The following is a 20,309-nucleotide window of genomic DNA, read 5'->3' on the forward strand; positions in this document are numbered from 1 at the left end:
CTCCAGTTGTCTGCTAGAAATGACCACCTCTAGGTCCTTCAAGCATCTCAGATACAACTTGCCCCATCTCTCCTGATTCATGACCACGCTCCTAGTCCATTACGCATGAAATCATTGGTTCTCTTTATATTACCGTTCAGAACCACCATTCACCTCATAGTGCAAGTCAGAAACTCAGGCGTTATCCTTGACTCTTCCCCTTCTGTCTGTACTCAGTCAGTATGTCTAAGTTGTCTGTTCTCTGCTTTCCCAGTTCAGAAATCTGATGATGTTTTATTTGCCATGGAGGCTTTAATGACACGCCTTCTGATGCCTACAGGATACAAATCTACATTCCTTTACCAAACAGGTCGGGACCTTCACTAAAGCTTACTCACCCACTGTAAATCATACTCTTATCAAATCCTCTCTTCTCCTCTGCAAACTATTTATTTTCTACCTTCCAGTATTACTTATTTACATATATTTTTCAGAACATGCCACATTTTTCATGCTTTTCTGACTTTTGCCTGACTATACCTCAGTTTTACAACATTCTCCCCTGAATTGTTTGCCTCTGCGGTGGTACCTCTCATGACTCTGAAACCGGAATGGTTTTTTTCTATACTGTCATGGAATTTATTGATCATCTCCACTGCAGCAACTGTCACAATGTATTATAATTGGCTACTTGATGGCAAAACCTGTGTCATATTCACTCATGTTTTCAGTAGCGTATGCAGTGCCTACCAAGTAGCCAATGTTTCAATAGTTTTTGAATGAACAAATGGTGGGGATGTTGCTAAATTTCTCATCATGTTTACAGTTTATATGACAAAGAGATTAGGGGTCATGGCATATGTTTTTAAGTGTCTTTTTTAATGGATTCTGTTTGAGAACAGGAAAGATCAAGAGAGTTGTGCATCCAGTGTAGAAATGGTGAGCATATTGCACTGAGGGGGTGAAGGAACAGAGGAGCCTCAGTAGGTATCAATAATTTTCATGATCCATCTTGCGTAGGGATCAACTTCTGTGAAGAATCCTTCACTTCCCAGGGTGACACTTCCTCTTGCCCAAGACAAGATTCCATGCACTCTCCCACCACAGATGGCCGGGGCAGCGGAAACCTCCTGCCAGGGAAAGGAAATGGAAGGTCAATTTTACTTTGTCCTCATGGAACAAGAATTAATCCTAAAGCAGCACATTGTGGCAGTAGAAGTGTTTAATGGACTAGAATCATTTTTCTTGAGAGGTGACAACTCTCTCTTCACATCCATGTAGGTCTCACCTCTCTTAGTTTGAATTTGACCCAACCTGAGTGCAAGTAGGAGGAGAAAGGACAAATGGTTCTCCTCCAGCATTTCTCCCACTCTAAAAAGGGGGGAAGGGGAATTGATGATAAAGCCAGAGACTGAGGAGGAAGGGGAGGAGGCTCCAAGCCATCTGGATGAGTACCATTTGGTTTCCCCTGGGCACCTCTCCTCCTCATGGTCCCCTTGCTATCCACCTGTCTGGGGAAAGGAAAGATACCTTATTTTCAGATAGGGTTTTTAGAGGTTGTCCTACACACATGATGTTTGCTATCATTCTTTTGGCCTGGAATGGTCTGGCAGTCATTGGAAGGAAGAATATATTGGTTTATCCAAGTCAGGATGTCAGGGTCAGTAACTGCGGGAAAGAGAAATGAAATCCAGGGTTACTCTTCTTCTCATAGATACCTGTGATCAGCCTCTATTTTGTAAATTTGTTAATCTCTGAGACTATTTACAGCGGGTGTCAGACCTTCCATCCTCCTTAGAGTTCCTTGTTCAGTATCAGTGTGACAGAGCAGTGGATTTAGAGCATGAAGTGCACCTTACATCAGATGACATAAGATCTACAGTTCTCTCTGTACTGTGAATGACTTAGAAAGCTTTACAAACCCACAAGAAAATTATGGTAGTGAGAAGAGATAGACACAAAGCCATTGTCCCCCAGAAACCTTCATTTTTGGCACCACTTTGTTGCCTTTACATTTAATCATAAAGGAAAAAAAACTACAATGTGTCTAAAACTGCTTTTTAATGAGATAATTTATAAATTCCCCTGTGAAGTCATAATGCTCATCTCACCCACAGCAATTGTTACTATGCTGTTAACCTCAGGATGCAAAAGTCTAACCAAGGCATTATATAATTTTAATCTCTGGCAGAGAGTAGCAAGGAGGAAGGAAACAAAAAATTGATCAGCACTTACTCAAGCTAAGTTACTTACAGAGCAGGACTTTTCTGGTCTATATCTAATCTACTATCTTAAAGCAGATTAGACCAGAAAGTATCAGGTCAGAAAAGAAAAGAGAAGAGCTATGTTCAGTTTTAAGTTTTTATGGAAATTGAATTTAAAGACACAGAGCAAGCTAGGTGGAAATAACCTAGTTACCTGGAATAATAAATTCTTAATGAATATAGGAAGCCTTGCACCAGAGAGCTTATGGAATTGGTTTGTCACTGTGATTCTGACATGGAGAGCCTATGTGATAAAAATTTGACTGTAGTTTTATTTTGTTTTCCAATGATATATAATAAATTAATTTTGTAAAATGTGATAGTTACTTCTCATAGGATTTACAAAGGATAAAATCGTAAAACTTCAATTCGTTCAGAAAATATATTCACTTAGATTTCCTGGAATGTTGCTCTTAAGTTGAAAATACCAAGAATGTGAAAGTTCCCAGTTTTTATTTTAGTTTTCACAAAACAGGCTGATCTAAAAGCCCCTACTTTTTGTTTTTACAGAATGTATAGATTGTTCTATAACCACCAGAGCAGTGTCTACACCTGATTAATAACCTGACGCAGACAATCAATGCAACTTTTTTAAGTCAGCCAATCACACTCCCCTCCCATGATATATGCTGGGGGCCAACCAACCAACAACAATCTCCACTAGGTGACCACACCTCTACACATGATGTCAACTCTCCATAAAAAGTGTCCCACAAACCCCCTATAAGCCCAGTCAGTGCTCTGCTCTGCTCCTGAGACCGTGTCTGCTCAGCATTGCTCTTTTTTCCATGATAAGCAAGAGGCTTAGCTGTGTGATTTCATGTCAGCTATGGAGTGGTGTTTCCAGCATCCTTTGACAATACTGAAAGAGAGTGTAATGCCAGTATAAGGCCCTGGCAGGAATCCCTCTAGGGTCAAGACATTAACTCATGGCAGGGATTTCCTTCAAGTCTATCCCTCCACATTTCCCCCAGCTCCAAAACCTTCTCAGCATGAAGAACACGGAGTCAAACCCTTACATTTTTTGTATTTACTCCAGGTCCAGGTGGGGATGAAGCAGGAGTCATTAAACGCCAAGGGTTCCATCGCTATGGCGATGGTCCCCACGTAGCTGTTGATGGCCGCAGGCTTAGACAGTTTTATCATCATCAGGTCGTTGGCCAGAGACTGTGCGTTGAATTCAGGGTGGGGCACGGTCATCAAGTAATTTCGTGTCTGCTCTTTCTCAGTTTTGATGTTGGGTTCATAAACTCCCAGTCGGATCTGAACACTTGGGAAGAAGAGAGGGCAGGGAGATGGAAAAGAACAGGGTCACAGAATGTCAGAACTCCAAGAAATGCCAGAGGTGACCTTCTCTGAGCATCTTAATTTTATCCCTTAGACCTGAGCCCTGAAGTGACCTGCTTTGGTCTGTAAAACAGTAATAACAATGGTTTACAGGATTGTTGTATTAGAGTCAATGTGTATGCATAAACCTGCTGTAGCATAACCTAGTTGTTTTCATGATGATGACGATAATTTGGATAATCGGAATGAACAGGTAACAGACGGCACCACAGTCCATTATTCCAGAGCTCTTTGCCTGTACCACACTGTCTCAAGCAACTCTTGGACAGGCATATTGGATCCTTTGTTTCTGGATATTCTCAGGCCCTTCCCAGCTCCTCTCAGGCCCACATCATGGTATTAACCACGGGCTGCCTACATTGATCGCAGATTCACAAGACACTGAGTAGTCTATCAGGACTCCCACTTACCAGTTTCCATTACATTTCCCAGACAAATTAGAACCCACCCATTCCCATTGCCAAGAGTCCAGTCCACGCAACAGATACAAGAGCCACTTCCCACCAAATCCAGTTCATGCATTAGGTCCGGCTGAGAGAAGAACACCTGTTTCTCGCAGGGGATGGACCTTTCTGTATTTCCTCTGTGTTTCTCATAACACACAGAACAAGGCTTCAGTCTGTGTTTGGGTAAACCGCCCTGAGCAACCAGATGGCTGAGAGTTCTGAGTCTGAAATGGCCCTTATACCCCTGAAACTCTCTGTCCCAGTCATACAACACAGGCTCACACACAACACAGACACTGAGGTTTGCAAGGGACAGCATCATTGTGTGCAGGGCCCCCTGCCTCGCTCCTATTGCCTGCTATCACAGGGCTTCTGCCTAACGCTACAGCCTCATCCTGTGAACACCCATCCCTACTCATTACACTCACTCAACCCTGGTCTCTTGGTTTGCCAATCACTCAGTCATCTTTATCACTTCGGGGACTCCAGGCATTCCATTCCCCCTGCCTGGAATTTTCCCCAGGATGTATTTACTTGGTTGTCTCCTCCTCTTCCTGTTGGTCGCATGTCTTCAAACAGGCCTGACACCATCACCCTAACTAAAGTAGACACCTTGTTTCGTTCTTGTATATTACAGCGTGCCACCCTCTCTGTTTCATTTTGGACCATTTATTTGTTTTGGCTTACTTCCTCTACCAGAATCTAAGCTCCCTGTGGGAAAACTAATTTCCATCTTGTTCCCTTGCTCTTTTTTCAGTGCTTTTCAATAAATATGTTAAATGAATGAATATTATTTCCTCTCCATGAGAAAGGGTCTCTTGATAGCTTCCTAGTCATCTCTTAAACCACCCAAAATGTGCATTATTTTTCCCATTGTGGGGAAGATCCTCTTTCTTTCTGGGTCTTCTGATTCCCTACGATCCCTTTAGAATATGCTGGGACACCTCACCAGACCTCCTTTTGTTTAAACAGATTCACCCTGGCTCCCAAGAGCGAAGGGGTACTTACGGTAAGGGGCAGTGAGCAGCGGTCAGCACCCACTCAGGGTGGATGAGACACCCCACGCAGGGTTCTGGGATGGACGCCAGATAGACCATGTAAGGAATGGTATAATCTTCTGGGAAGTTCAGCTTATTAGTTTCAAAACCTTTGGCCAGAATGACTCCTAAAATCAACACTAGAAAGAGAGTAAGAGCAAGAGTTGTAATTTTTCCTACCTGAGGTTTTCAAAGATAATATCAAAGTCTTCAAATTATTAAAAAAATTTTTTTAATTCAAAGAGGAATCATGTATGTCACCCAAGCTATACAGATTAAGAAAATTGACACGTCTTTGCTTGAGATGGAAGTATATTAAAGTTCTGTGAAAACTAACTCACAGGCTTATCTGAGGCTGATCATAAACCCTGATTGGCTGTGCCGGATATTATAAAAAATTTTAAAAAGAATCATTGCTTTAAAAACATTATTTAAATTAACTTTTGCCTGGAATGAAAGTAAAAAGTTAAATATCACCTGACTTTGGTGCTGAAAGGAATGGAAGAGCTCAGGGTAGGGCCATGAGCACTCCAGAGCCCCTGACCCAGCCCACCTTCCTCCCCTATACTCCCTTCTCCAAAGTCCATCTGCCCAGAGAAAGGGAAGGTACACTTTTCCCAGGTCTGTCCAGGAGTAGTGGCAACCCAGGAAATCACACATGCAAGAGTCTTGGGAAAGTGTAGGGCACTTACAGTGACACATCCCAGCATGCTCATGGGCCTCGGAGAAGCTTAGAGAGAGTGATGATGGGGTGAGTTGTGCATCAGGAGTGGTTCCTTTTGTTTCCATCAACAGTTAATTGAAGGAAATGCCCGCCACCCCATCTCTCTTCAGTTGTGGTTTGCTACTTCCCTTTCTGACCCTTCCAAAGACCACCCCGTCTCTCCCTAGGCACCGGACTCACCAGCCGTGCTCACCAGCATGAAGATGAGATAGCCCTTCATGTCAGGTCGGGATCTCGCCCGGAGCAGACGAGTCAGATAAAGCCTTCAGCTGTCTCAATATTTGGTCCTAGTGTTCTTGGCAAGAACAGCTTGGGGAGAAATACTAATTGTGGGGTGCAGGGTGTAGGGGAAAAGCAAGACTCTTCTAGCAGTCTTCAAATGATTCCTTATCAAAACCCAGTTGTATAAGGCATAGCTGGGAGCTGCCTCTGATGAGAGTAAGAGGAAAGGACAGACCACGTCCAGCCCCTGGTGCCTCTTGTCTGATCCTGAAAGTCTCAGGAGTCCTAATGTACCTGCTGACTGTTTCCTCCCCTCTCTGTGACACCATCTTTTTTTTGTCCCCTCCTTCATTTGTGACTGTGAACCTCTCTCCCTGACCTCACTTGCCATCTCCTATTTCCCCAAGAGTCGGTCCCTCTGCCTCTCTCAGGGAGTCATCAAACATTGGAGTATAAAATAAATTTAACAAATCATCTTTCCCTCCTCATTTTTGTGACAAGGAAGCTGTGGTCCTCATAGCAGTTAGCGGCAAAGTCAGGACTTGGAACTGAGTCTCCAGATTTCCTCTGATGTGTTGAACTCTACCTGAACCCTGGGCTCCCAGAAAACAGCAGTGGGTGAAAAATCCCTAGGAATCCTGTATCCTGGGAAGTGGCTTAGCACAGAGAATTACCCTTCCCCACATAAATGAGAACAGACCTCCCACTCTTTCTCATGGCGCCCTTGAGGTTTTAGGTGACTCCTTAGTTAACCTGTCACAAGACCTTTCCCCTTTTGCCTAAACCCACTGACATGGCCAAAAACACGTACCTTCCAGCTCCCCATTCTCTTTTCTCGTCAATGATTAGCCGAACTTAGAACTGTCTTCCCCCTGAAACTAGCTACATCGAGAGATAAGCACTTCCTGTTCTGCTGACTGAGAATCCCTCTGATTGCAGAACAGCTTCCACTGCCAACCCCCCACCTGCAGCTTGTCTGTTTCTCCTGTAAAGGCCCTAAGGCAAAGCCAGCCTGCTGAGACCCTCTGATCTTTGGATCTGGGATGCTCTTCTTATTACAATAGCCTGAGTAAAATCAATCTCCCTTTCCATTCAGTGTTTGTCTCTGATTCTCAGCACTCTTTCCAGTGCACCCCACTCCTTTTTATGAGTTGGCCTCATGTGATAACGTTCTGAGATGAGCAATAGTGGGTTCAGCCAGGAATACTGGTCGATGGTTTTCTTTTCTTGTAGTGTCCTCTGGCTTTGGTATCAGGGTAACGGGGCCTTTTAGAATGAGTTTGGAAGTGCTCTCTCTTCAGTTTTTAGAGGAGTTTGAAAGGGGTTGGTGTTCATTCTTCAAATGTTTGGTAGAATTCACCAGTGAAGCTATCTGGTCCTGGGATTTCCTCTGTTGAGAGGTTTTTGATTACTGACTTAGTCTCTTTACTCATTATTGGTCTGTTCTGATTTTCTATTCATAAAGCGTTTAGAGCAGTGAGTTCTAATGGTAAATAGTGAATGCTATGTAACTGCTTGTTAAGTAAAATGACTATAACCTTAGGATCCTCAAATTTTCCAGGCTTCTGGGGACACCTTTTTATCTTTATGTCCAAATATTGCTGTAAGTCCTTAAATCTTTGTAACATTTCCATGTTTATTAATAGCAGTGAAGGGCATGGACCCAGGAGTCAAGATCTTAGGGTTCAATTCCTGGCTTCAGGACTTTCTAGTTGCCTTATCCTGAGAAAAAAAAATTTAATCTCTTTAAGCCTCAGTATTCTAATCTGTAAAATGAAAGAAATATTAGTGCCTACCTCATAGGATAGCTGTGAGGATTAAATATTATTTAAGCATAATTAAATATTATTTGTGCATAAGCATAGTGTGTGACACCTAGAAGATACTTAATAAATACTAGTTATAATTATTATTACATTTTTTGCACCTTTGCATAAAAGAGAAATGAGTCCTGAGGACTTAGGAGAAGCAAACCTTAAATATGTTTCTGGTCCACAGAATTGTGTATCTTGGCTCCAGCAGAGTCCTGGACCATAGTGCTGCCCGGAGTCAGGGATTCAGAATTACTGAGCCCCCTGTGGGTTTCACATCTCCCCAGTCCAATACAGCTTCCTCTACTGAGAAGAATTACCACCCCCTCCAGTTCTCACCATGTCTGACTTGTGACATCCAGTGACAAACGTGAGACTTAGAAAAGATGTGGGATTCTCCTTGAAGATGAGGATGGATGAAGAGATTTTGGTAAGGTGATAAGGACTAATACTAAATTTTGTAAACTAAACTGTCTGGAAATTTCATTAAAAATAAACGTTATTTTTAATGTAAAGTCTATCACATGTTTATTGAGAAAAATCCAGAAAAAGAACATCAGAAATAGGAAACAGTTACAATGAAAACTCACTAATTTAACTCATTTGGAGTTGTCCGCTATTAGTATGTCACACACGGCAACACTATATTTTTTGCTCTGCCCATTCTCTATAATTTCCCCTCACACATGCAAAAAGTTAATAATTCTTTAAGACTTTAGAGCAGTTTCAAGTTCACAGCAAAACTGAGAGAAAGGTGCAAGGATTTCCCATATACCTCATCCCCCTACACGTGCATAGGTTCCCCCATTACCAGCGTCCTCCATCAGATGTTACATTTGTTACAGCTGATGAACCTACACTGGCACATTATTGTCATCTAAAGTCCATAGGTAACCCTAGGGCTCACTCTTGGTGCTATACACTCTATGGGTTTAGACAAATGTATGATGACATCGTAACAGCATCATACTGAGTGTGGTACTGGTATCATTTAATAGTGTCATCACTGTCCCCCCGAATCCTCTGAGCTCTGCCTGTTCATTCTTCCCACCACTCCGAACCCCTGGAAACCACTGATCTTTTTGTTGCCTTTATAGTTTTGCCTTTTCCAAGAATGTCATCCAGTTGGAATCATACAATACGTAGCCTTTTCAGATTAGCTTTTTCCAGTTACTAATGTGCGTTTAAGTTCCCTCCACGTCTTTTCATCACTTGATAGTGTCTTTTTAGCGCCGAATAACTTTCCATTGTTTGTATATACCACTGTTTATTTATCTTTCCGTCTATAAGAGAACGTCTTGGTGGCTTCCACGTTTTGTTAATTATAAATAAAGCTGCTATAAACATCCATGTGCAGGTTTTTGTGTAGAGATACATTTTCAACTCCTTTTGTAAATGCCAAAGAGTGTGATTGCTGTACTATACAGTAAGAATATATTTAGGAAGTTTCTTTTTTTTTTCTTTTTTTCAAAAATTGAAGTATAGTCAGTTCACAATGTTGTATCAGTGTCTGGTATACAGTGTAATAGTTAAGTTATATATATGCATGTGTATATTCATTTTCATATTCTTTTTCATTATAGGTTACTACAAGATATTGAATATAGTTCCCTGTGCTGTACAGTATAAACTTGTTGTTTATCTATTTTATATATAGTAATTAGTATCTGCAAATCTTGAACTCCCAATTTATCCACTTAGACTGAGCTAGTCAGAATAAATGAATATTTTTAAGACTAGTGACTTTTGTAACTGTATCCTTTCAACAAGACAGACACTCTGAATTGACTTTTAAAAATAAGACTAAGTTAATATTAAGACAGTAAATATCTTTATTTTTAAAGATCTTTTAAAATTTGATTTTAATACTAAAGTTACTTGCCATAAGAGATAAATGATTAGAATATTTTTTCATTTAAATGATGAATTAAATACGATTTCTAGGGAAAAAAGAGGCTTCTATTTGTCTTATTAAAGCAAATTTTCTTAGATAAATTCATCTGGAGCATTCCTTGAAATTCTTTGCTTGTTAATGGGAAAACTGACAAGTAGATTATGGACTATAGCAGTTTGAAGTAAAGTTACTTCTGTCCAGCTTGTGCATCCCACAGGAAAAAAAAATATTTACGTAAGTAGTAAAGCTTCCAAGTGCAAACATTGCTTCGCTTTACATAGCTATCAAAGTTCATAACCATGAAGTTGACAGTTGACACCATCTTCTCAGAGTTTTCAGGTGTAAGAGATAAATAAATTAATCTGTTACTATAATAAGGCATACCAAGCAAAAAACAAAAAACAAACAAACAAAAAAAACCTCTTTGTTTCTATGCATTTGCTCCTAATCTTAGATTGTTACCTCTTTGCCTTATTTTTGCTACAAAATATCATGTCTCCCTGGATTTTATTGAATCATAAATTAGGTGTTTATTTGTAGTGAGTATATCTTGGTGAGAGAGACCTCCTCTGATTCTGCAAAGTGGGTTTTTACTTTACACTCTATCTTGCTGTCATAGGTCTTTTTGCTTTTCGGTCATCCATCCCTCAGTCTGGTTTGCTTTTCCTGTAGCATTTGCATTGATTAGCATTATATCCAATAGCCTCTATTTATTTGTTCTCTGTTTACCCAGTCAGAAGGGATATACCAGGAAGGCAGGGTTTTAACTGATTTCCTCCTTTCTGTACCTTTAGTGCATAAAACACTGGTAGGCATGTAATAGGCCCTCAGTAAGTATTTGTTGAGTAAGTGATTGGATAAATGAATGGAATAGTTACATTGTCTCCACTGTATGACATACCAGGTTTATTTAATAACCTTCTATTAATGAGTATTTGAGTTACTTCTGGATTTTCAGTGTTAGGTAGATATCAATAAGCATCCTTGATTACTCTAGTGGAGATCACAGCTACCTCCTTATCATTTACTCCTCCTCCTGATAGGCAACCTTATAATTACTCAGTCAACCAAGCATGTACAAGTAGGCCAAGCTTATTACAAAATAAAAAGTCTACCTCACACTCTGACGGTATGCCGCGTAACTTAATTGTAAGTTAATCAGCATAATCCCCTTCGATTACTGGCTCAGGGATAAGCAAGGCACCAAATTCAGTTAAGGAGATACAATATGGTGTTTAACAGGAAAGAAAAAGCTTCTCTCTCCCTAGATACAGGCAAGGGAGAGTGCCGCTCTGAGAGCCATTTTGATCGCAAGGGTAAAGCCTTGCAATCAAGATCACAGTAATGCATTATTGTGATTGAATGGAATCTTTAACTAAACATTTCTTGAATTGCTGAATCAAACTATCCTTGAAGTCCTCACTATATCTAAGCTTCCACTAGCGCACTTTTGAATATATTTGAAACGTACGAGTTGGACATTCTGTTCCTTGCTGCTGAACGACTCCTAAAGGATACACGTGCATTAATACATTTTTTTGCCTTTGTTTTTATATGCACATTTTAATAAAGTAGAATTGCACAAGTTAAGTTACTGCGCCAAAGAGCACAGAGAATTTATGTTTTAATATAAATTCACAAATTGTGAAGATTTATATTTTAAACAAAATAAGAGATAGAAAATGCCAAAATATGCTGAAAAGGGACTGTTGGATGGCATCAAGAAAAATGATGTATTTGTCCTTTTCATACTTTATTTTGGTGCTTTCCTGATCTCTCATCTTTTATATATCCCACTTGTCAGGTCTCTGAATCTTCCCTCTACCTCGAGGTGAGTAGGGGTATATTTGTAGTGGTAAGGCGTGGGTTAGAAAGACATTTCAGAGGGAACAGAGAAATCTTTAAACTTGTTTGTTTCTGTAGAGAAGCCTGAGGTGTTTAGTTAAGGTAGATCCAAGGTAATATTTTTAAAAGAGGGATTATATGCGAAATTATTTTAGGACATGTGGAAACATAACAGCAATTCAATAACAACTAAGGAAATACACAGTATAGGTTAGCTATGACCAAAGGATTTGTGCTCCGTCCTTGTGGCATTGATAACGCAATGCTAAGGGCTCAGGATGGCTCCCTACAAAAGTGCCACCCAGAGTAACAGAGGGATAGGAAATTGGTAACAGGAGAACATATCTTCCCATATCTTCCTTTTCTAAGATACCTGTTATGGACTGCACATTTGTGTCCCCCACCCCCCAAATTCATACATTCAAATTCTAAACCTCAAGGAAATGGTTTTAGGAGGTAGGTCCCTTGGAAGCTTTAGATGAGGTTATAAAGGGGGAGGGGCCCATTAGGGAGTTAGTAGGTTTTATAAGAGGAAGATCCCAGAGCTAGTTCCCTGAGCCATGTGAGGACACAGCAAGAAGGCAGCTGTCTACAACCAGGAAGTGAGCCCCCACGACCTCCTGCATCACCTTGATCTTGGACTTTCCAGCTTCAAAAACTGTGAGAAATTAATGTTTGAGGTTTAAGCCATCCTGTCTGAGGTTTTTTCTGTTACAGAGCCCCAGCTGACCAAACAATACCCAACCTTCATCTTATCACCTTATCTTTCTTTCTTGATTAATACCAAATACACACAGGAATCATGTATTGGAACTTGTACCTCAAATCAATCCCTGGGTGATCCGAGGAACAACAGAGATGGAGGGGAGCAATGTTGAAGAACTAAAACAGCGGGTCTCTGGTGAATATTGGCGAAGGACTGAAGAGAACAGAAAGCACCCCTGTAGCCAAGACTTTTATGACGTCAGGATAATAGATCTATTTTCGGCAAACTTATCTGCATTTGCAATTTTTTTAGCTTATAGTTCAAATTAGTAATACTTTGGGCTGGGGTTTAGGGAGTGTGGTGTTCGGAAAAGGGCACAGATTACTTGCAGAAATCATGCCAGCTATAGAAATAAAAATCCAGGTGGAAAATAAGAAATATCTTGGAGAACACAACACATAGGTAGATGAAACTTTGGAAAATACAGGGAATCTGTGATTTAAAACATTATCTAGACTTTCTATCGTCTGGCCTCACAGATTCCAGGTAGATTAGAGACAAAGGGGGAACAGGGGGTCACAGCAGTACAGAGCACTGAGGTCTCACCTCTGCTTCACTAGGAACCAGGTGAATGACTCTGGACAGTTGATTTTAACGTTCTGTCACTTTAGTGTCACTCTCTGTGTAAAACTGTGACGGTAACAGTGACCCCTAACCATATTCATATTTATATCCTCAACACCCACACAGAGTCTGGCATATAGCATGTGACTAGCCATTTATTTTGCTCAGTTTGAATGAATGACTAAATAACCTTTCAAATTCCATCTTTATAGAACAGTTCAGTTCTATGTTCACCCTCTTCTCAGCAGCCACATTAAAAAGAAAGTACATTAAAAACCAAGTAAGGATACTTGGGACATATTTGTACAGGAAAAAGCATTTTTATTTAGATACCACTTTGAGGATGGGAGGAAGGTGGAGCTGACTAGCAGGGAGGGTCATGAAGAGATGAAGCTGTTTAGTAGGAAGAGATGGTCTGCCGAATCCAGCTCACGTAGTTGCAGACCTTGGTGTAGACACCAGGCTTGCCTTTCACAGCGCAGCCGTAGCCCCAGGACACAATACCCTGGAGCTTTCCATTGCAGACCACAGGGCCGCCAGAGTCACCCTGAGCAAGAGGGAAGAGCCAGTTAGAACCCTCAACTATGCCCAGATGGGACAAAGGCTCCAGGATGTCCCTCCTCTATCCTGGGACCACCTTCCCAGGCTGCTGATCCTCCACGAAGCCCTGCGCCTTCCCCGGAAATCCAACCCTCAGCCTCTATACTGTATCCCTAGCCTTTCTCCTCCCTCCTTCTAGCTCCCCTCGGTCCTCACTCACAGGCCTGTAGGGCCAAGAAGAGGTGAGGACTGGGTAGGACAATGCTGCCCAGTTAGCCCTGCTCCTTCCAGAGGTTCCTTCTACCATATCCCTCTGCAGAGGGCGTCCGGATGTACTGTTTGCACATGATTGTCTGTGTATCTTTCTAGCCTGAACCCTAGGCATAAATATGTCCAGAAGAAAATCGATCGTTTCTGCCAGATCGATCGCTCAGAGAGAGCTGTTGAATCTTCTGTTTTGCAAAAGGGAAGGATGGTGGAGATACTGTGAGGCTGAGCTGGAAGGAGAAGGCGTGCAAAGGAACGAACCTGGCAGGAGTCCTTCCCACCCTCCAGGAAGCCCACGCAGATCATGTTGCTGGTGATCTGGCCTGGGTAGGCGCTGCTGCAGGCGCTGTTCGACAGGATGGGAGCGTTCAGACACTGCAGCAGGTCAGGGGTGCTGGCTGTTGGGGGCCAGAGTGAAGAGGGAAGAGGATTACTGCTAGGATCCTGGAAACTTCTTTCTTAGTCTCGTTGCCCTCTCTTCCCAATACCGCCACTCCCTCTCTCAGATTGCCAGGAGCTTCTATTTTGGAAGAACAACTTTTATCTGGAGGTCCTTCCAAACGTGTTCATCAACAACCTGTTCTCTCTCTGACACTAGCATCAGTGACCACAGACCGCAGATCTGCAGACTTTGCTTCTCAAGCAGGTCTATAGTTCGGGAAGTCCCAAATCCCTTAGCCTCTGTTCCTTTTACCTCCTCAGATTTTGTTCGGTTATCTGCAAATCATGAACCACACTTCAGCTGCATACCCGGCAGCTTTATCATGCTTGCTTTTTGCTGTGTTGGCAAGCAGAGGAATCTTATGCATCTCAGTTAGTATTCTCTAAGGCTCCATAGGACCACACTATCCTCTGTGAACATGGCCTTGAGCGACCAATGGGATGAACTGCCCCTAAACATGTTCTTCACCTTAGTGCTTCTGTTCCGGGGGAGACTTACAGCCACTGCTTTTGGTGTTGCCCCAGCCAGAGATGAGACACTTGGTCCCAGCAGATGCACAAGATGTTGGTAGAGAGATACTGGCTACTCGAGAGTTGAGAGTGGCAGCAGTCTTCAGTTTAATCAGCATGATGTCGTTGTCCAGGGTATTTGAGTTGTAACTGGGGTGTCTGATGATCTTGGACGCACTAATGAATTGCTCATTGCCCTCCACGACATTAATGTTGTATTCTCCCAGACGCACCTGTATGGAGCTGGACAAAGGAATGAAAGTTCTCTAGGTACCCAAGTTGAGCTCCTTCCCCTCCCAGTACACCCCGGTCATGGGCACAAGCACCGACACCTGCCCCTTGACGCACTCTCACACACAGGCCATCGTGCACTTAAGGGAGTCCTACCCGACACGGTGCAGGCTAGAGGAGTCCTTAGGAAGGTGTCGCTACAAGCATAGATTCAACCCAACATCTTGTGAGCGTGTCAGGTATAGGAATAGCGACCAAATGATGCCAACAGAACAGCGGGAGACGAGATGGGAACCGGTAGTGGTGATCAGACAGCACCTGCCATTTCTCCTCTGGTGGGGCTTACCAGTCATTGCAGGGAGGTGTGGCAGGACTCAGAGATGCAACAGAATTACCAGGGGAGCAGAATGCGCTGTGCCTGTTTTAAGTTGTACCAGAAGTTTTCTGTGTTCTGTGACTTCCATGTGCCATTTTTCCTGCTTGATCTCCGATTAGTGGTCTTGAGATAGTTCTAGGTATAATTCATCACTCACTATTTCCCCTCCCAGGATTATATTGCCGTGATTTGGAAGGAAGTCAGGGCACTCTGAGGGTGTCTGAGGGGGAAAGTCCCTCAGTGCTTAAAACGTCTCGGGGAATAATGAGGTTTTAGACTCTGAACGCTCACCCCTCGAGCATATCCTGTAAGTTACCCTGATTGCACTTTGGCAGGACTTGGGGCTGGCTCGAGCCCAGAGGACGGGGCTGTGAGTGCTGGTTACTTACGACTTGTAGCAGTGAGCAGCGGACACCACCCACTGGCTGTTGATGAGGGAGCCCCCGCAGAAGTGGTAGCCGGAGTTCAGGGACACCTGGTAGGGGACGGAATTCTCCGCACAGGTGTAGCCCCCGACGATCTTGTCATCGTCGTCAATGGGGACAGCAACTGACAGAGAAAAGTTGGAAGCTATCTGTACAACAGCTCCGTTGTGGAATCCCTACCCACCACCAAGTTTTTGCAGATCAACCAGGAAAGGATAAGTGATGTTTCCATGTCACGCATAATCTGTAACACATAGTCTACTTGCTATGCCTGTCTAATTTTTAGTTTTATGCTTTAAATTTGATGAATAGACTGATTTTCACATATGCTACACACACACACACACACACACACACACACACACACACACACAAATCAGAGACTCCTTACATGATAAATGCCTTAAAGCCCACTACCTGAGGATATGAAGAATACGTTTTACCCAAAACCCTGCTGAGCAGACATTTAAGTATGTGGTCAATGAAGCTCTGCAGGAACCATCAGTATGTTTATTTGTAGATTTCAGTGTGGGATAAATACCACATGAGGTAACAGGAAGGGAGCTTTAGAAGCTACCTGAGAATGTTGTAGCCTGGGATAAAATGGAGAGTTTTGTACTTTTGTTCTCCTAACCTCTTCCTGGTTCTTGCCTAAAATGCTCACTAAATAATTGAATAGAACTTTGTAAGTTTTCCCTCTCCAGTCTTTCCCCTTATCCCAATATCTCTCCAACATTTTGAATTTATTCAGCACTGTGAAGTCTGGAGTATTGATTTATTGTAATTTCTATGAACATCAAATGCCTAGGATTATACTATATGTGCCCTATTGTTCATGTATTTTTAAAGTAATTTAGGGAAAGTCATTTCCTGGTATATAAATAGGTGTATTGAATTTATAACTACGCAGTTTGGGAAGATTCAGTAGTAAGTTTGAGTTGCATACAACTGAGTAGCTTGAAAACAGAAAGAGTCATTTGTCTATTTCTTTTCACCATTGCAAGAGGTGTTATCTCACACTAGCGAGATTTCCTTACTGATGATGTGGTATAACCGAGTCCATAGCTTTTATTCATGAAAAATAGAGTATCTTTGCCTGTTAAGGTCCCTGTTAAGATGCCCTTTAGTATAGAGGAGACTCAGGTTCTCATTCTCACAGCTTCTTCTAGAAGCAAAAGAATAGTCATTAGTCTTACTAATTATTAACTCCATATCCTTAGAAAGGCCAAAGCAACATTTCCTTAACTTTGCCTATCCCTTCCTCTTCTCTTTCTTCAGAGATTGTACCTGAATTTTAGGGAAATTCTATCTCTTAATACTTCCTATACTGATTGCCCCTTTCTCACCATAATCTCTAATAAGTGAGATTTCATTATCTACAGACGTATTTGCTATACACTGTCGTTTCAACGTCTTAAGCTCCTGAGTGCAGAGATTATATTCAGCATTCATTGTTGTCTTCAGAGTAGAAAGTCCAACTTAAATACATGACAGAGACCTATCGCCCTCTCAGTAACAAGACTCACCAGCGGCTCCCAGGAAAGCAAGAAAGATGAAGGTCTTCATGTTTGCTCACTGGATCTGGGCTGGGGGTTAGGTTGAAGGGTTTCCCTCCACCGCTATTTATACGTCCAAGTTTGTCATTGACACCCATGGCCACAGGTGCCAGGAATGCGATTTCACTGGAAACTCACAAATCCAAATTTAGAATTCAGTTCTGTGCCAAACTGGAGATAATTTAGCATCCAATTTAAACATCCACCTTTGTTCATTTTTCCAGAAGGTTATGGGAATGGAAGAAATGAACCCACCTGGCAGGCCCTGTTCCCCGTAACAGCAAAGTAAGTTGGAGGAAGGTCACAAACAGAGCTACAGGTGTCTTGCTTCTCAGACAAAAATTGTAGGTTCTTGGTTGTCTCAAGTGTGAACTTTTATCCTGAAAACTATCTTGTAGCTACACCCAGATCTTTAAGTAACATTGGCTCCTTCACTATCGTAAATCTGTCTTATTGTAGGTCTGGCCTTATATACCTATGTTAAGCTTTCACTATTAATAGGAACACTTTTTCCTCTGAGAAAAAGAAAATCTTTCTGATTTGAAACCACAATAGATCAAAGAAGGAAAGAGAAAGAATGAGGATAACTTATGTTTGTTTGGAACTTACTATTTAATAGGCATAGTCTCAATACTTTGCCTATGTTACTTTAATAAATCCCAAAGCAAACCTACAAGATACCTATCATTGTTCCCACTTTACAGATGGGAAATCTGAGGCACACAAAGGTATAAGGGACTTTACCAATCACACAGTAAGTACATGGTAGGGTCTGAATTCCAACCCAGGATGTCTGGCTTCAGTGTCTGTGCTCTTAACCGCTGTATATAACACCTCCCTAGTCAGCGCATCAAAATCTGGAGACCAAGGCAATACAGAATTCTTGCCCAGTGAAAAGACAGCAAGGATTTATCGAGTGCTTACTGTATCTCAGACAGTTCATCAGGATTTCCACATATTAACTCATTAATTCCTTACAAATAACTTTATAAGTGTGCTCAAATGTGTGCCATTTTATGATGGAGAGGTTGAGGCTTAGAGAAGGTGATTTGCTCAAAGTTTCATAGCTCTAGATGTTCAATACAGGGTTCAAACACAAGCAAACTCACTTCAGGGTCCATGCCCTCCACTGTGATTCCATAAATACAATAGAGGAATGATGAAATAAAATTTGTATTTTCAGGCAGGACAAGAAAAATTAAACACAAATTTCTCCCTGTGTCACTTTGGGCCTCCTTCCTCCCTCTTAATATGCGGTGTGCATGTGCATTTCACATTAACCAGACCTCCTCAAAGATGGGAGTACCTATTTGGCAGTAAAGATCATTTTTTTCCCTTTTTTCCTGAAATTAGCTGTGTAACTTCTTCAAAGTTCTTTCCCAGCTCTGTAGGGGATCATGGTGACTTGCTGCTCGCTTTTGTACATGTTTACCTGGACAATGTATGCTTGGTGAACTTTACGTGAAATAACACTGTATTATTTTGATGTATGATCCTGTGTCTCAAAATGTATTTGACTGTGCCCTTGACTTCTAATAGGTGAAACAGTTCTCAAACCTTAGTTCTGAGGGTCTGTTTCATGTGTTGTAATCCTCAGGTTGGCTCAAATAAAATTTCCCTTTTTCCCTTAATTTGATTGCTAATTGAATTTTCATCGACAGGAGAAAATTCAGAACTGTACCAAATTAAGGGATGATTACAAGTAGCATATGGAATTCTGAAAAATCCAAGAAATGGATTTCTGGAACAAGAAGTGTCATAATTAATGGGGTATGGCTGAAGTATCCAGAATAAGTGAATCTCAATGAGAACTAACCTCTTGCTAGATACATGCAGACTCTACAACTACACACATCTGAATGGTCGACCAGGATGCCATTTCTGCATTAGCAAATCATCACTCTTAAAGTAGTTTCTGTTTCTTTTTCATTTGAAATTGTGCTGATATGAAGATGATTTAGTAGAAACAGAGTTTCTCAGCTCTGCCACTAACACAGGCCGGATCATTGTTGTGAGGCACTGGTCTGCACACTGTAGGATATTGATCAGGATCCCTGGCCTCCAGTTACGAGTAGCTCTAGTCCTCCTCCCGGTTATGACAACCAAAGATGTCTCCAGACATTGCAAATATCTTCTCAGGTGTACAAATCATCCCCAGGGGAGAATGACTGAAATAAGGATAAAAGATGACAAAGTAGCTTCTAAGGCTACAGCCATGGGAAAGCGCCTTGAGCTTTCGAACAATGCTATATATACTGTCCCTAACTGAATTCAGTAACTGCTGAGTGAACGGTAAATAAGGCAGGAAGCTGCCATTCGTTGATCCCTAAAAATCAGGAAATACTAAAGAGTGAGGGGAGGACCAGGCGCAGAAGGAGGAAGGAGAAATCTTCCCATCCTGTTCAATTATCTTCCATTGCTGACGCCTCCACAGTGAGGTGTTGGGCTTTGTACAATTCCACATCACCTAAAGCTTCCCCAAACCCCTTCAGAGACTTTTGCCCCATATGAAAAGCGCATCTTAGAGCAGAGCTTTTCACAGTCATTGGCTCATGTGCTGCCATGTCCTAGAGAGCTCTCTCTGCTGTGCCCTGGGCTTTATCACCTGGACCCCTTCTTTTAGGAAGGGAAAGAGTGATGGTTGCCCGTTAAGGGGAGTTATCTAGGATCAATTGCAAATTCTCAACTAAACACCTTGAAATCAAAGGATGTGGACATGTCTGACTGTAGTGTGCAGATTCTTCAGTCAACCAAAGCAGTAGTGTGCATGTGGGGAAAATGAGAAGTGAAGGTTTCCAGACTTCATTTTCCTACAACTCTCACACATGTTGCATGTAAAAATGATTTGGCACGGTGCTTGGACTGTAGTTATGTTCTGATGTTTTAGATTACATTGCTTTTCCTGAGTCCCTTTTTCAACAAAGATGTTGATATTCTGTGTCTTTGTGAATTTTTTAATCTAATGCACATTAAAGTGAACCCGTGCTATTTAATAAAATAGCTATTTAAATAAAATAGTCACCGTGAACTACCGAAAATCATGCTGAAGGCTTCTAGTGATGCA

The 20,309-nt window shown here is 41.8% G+C and overlaps 2 protein-coding genes and 1 gene segment (V, D, J or C); 1 reads left to right on the plus strand and 2 right to left on the minus strand.

Annotated features, from left to right (window-relative positions):
• LOC106729699 overlaps nucleotides 1–20,309 on the plus strand; it is a 387,064-nt gene that overhangs the window by 20,704 nt on the left and 346,051 nt on the right.
• LOC102505978 (probable inactive serine protease 58) lies at nucleotides 882–5,179 on the minus strand. The gene is given in 5 exon segments (XM_032483531.1): nucleotides 882–1,109; nucleotides 1,510–1,578; nucleotides 1,580–1,647; nucleotides 3,263–3,513; nucleotides 5,045–5,179. Coding segments are annotated over 5 exon segments (627 nt in total). The 5' UTR covers nucleotides 5,134–5,179; the 3' UTR covers nucleotides 882–959.
• Nucleotides 13,200–17,344, minus strand: LOC102515090 (cationic trypsin-like). The gene is made up of 5 exons (XM_032483528.1): nucleotides 17,216–17,344; nucleotides 15,654–15,813; nucleotides 14,647–14,900; nucleotides 13,968–14,104; nucleotides 13,200–13,446 (listed from the first exon to the last, which is right to left on the minus strand). The coding sequence occupies exons 1-5, from the start codon at nucleotides 17,253–17,255 to the stop codon at nucleotides 13,297–13,299; spliced, it is 741 nt and encodes a 246-aa protein (XP_032339419.1). The 5' UTR covers nucleotides 17,256–17,344; the 3' UTR covers nucleotides 13,200–13,296.

This window comes from Camelus ferus, chromosome 7 (genome assembly GCF_009834535.1).
Source record: "Camelus ferus isolate YT-003-E chromosome 7, BCGSAC_Cfer_1.0, whole genome shotgun sequence".
Taxonomy (NCBI): domain Eukaryota; kingdom Metazoa; phylum Chordata; class Mammalia; order Artiodactyla; family Camelidae; genus Camelus; species Camelus ferus.

Coding starts and splice junctions, on each gene's coding strand:
- LOC102515090 (XM_032483528.1), bottom strand. CDS start 17,255: ATGAAGACCTTCATCTTTCTTGCTTTCCTGGGAGCCGCTG. Junction 14,901..15,653: donor GCTGCTCACTGCTACAAGTC/GTAAGTAACCAG, acceptor TCCTTTGTCCAG/CTCCATACAGGTGCGTCTGG. Junction 14,105..14,646: donor CAACACCAAAAGCAGTGGCT/GTAAGTCTCCCC, acceptor GGCCCCCAACAG/CCAGCACCCCTGACCTGCTG.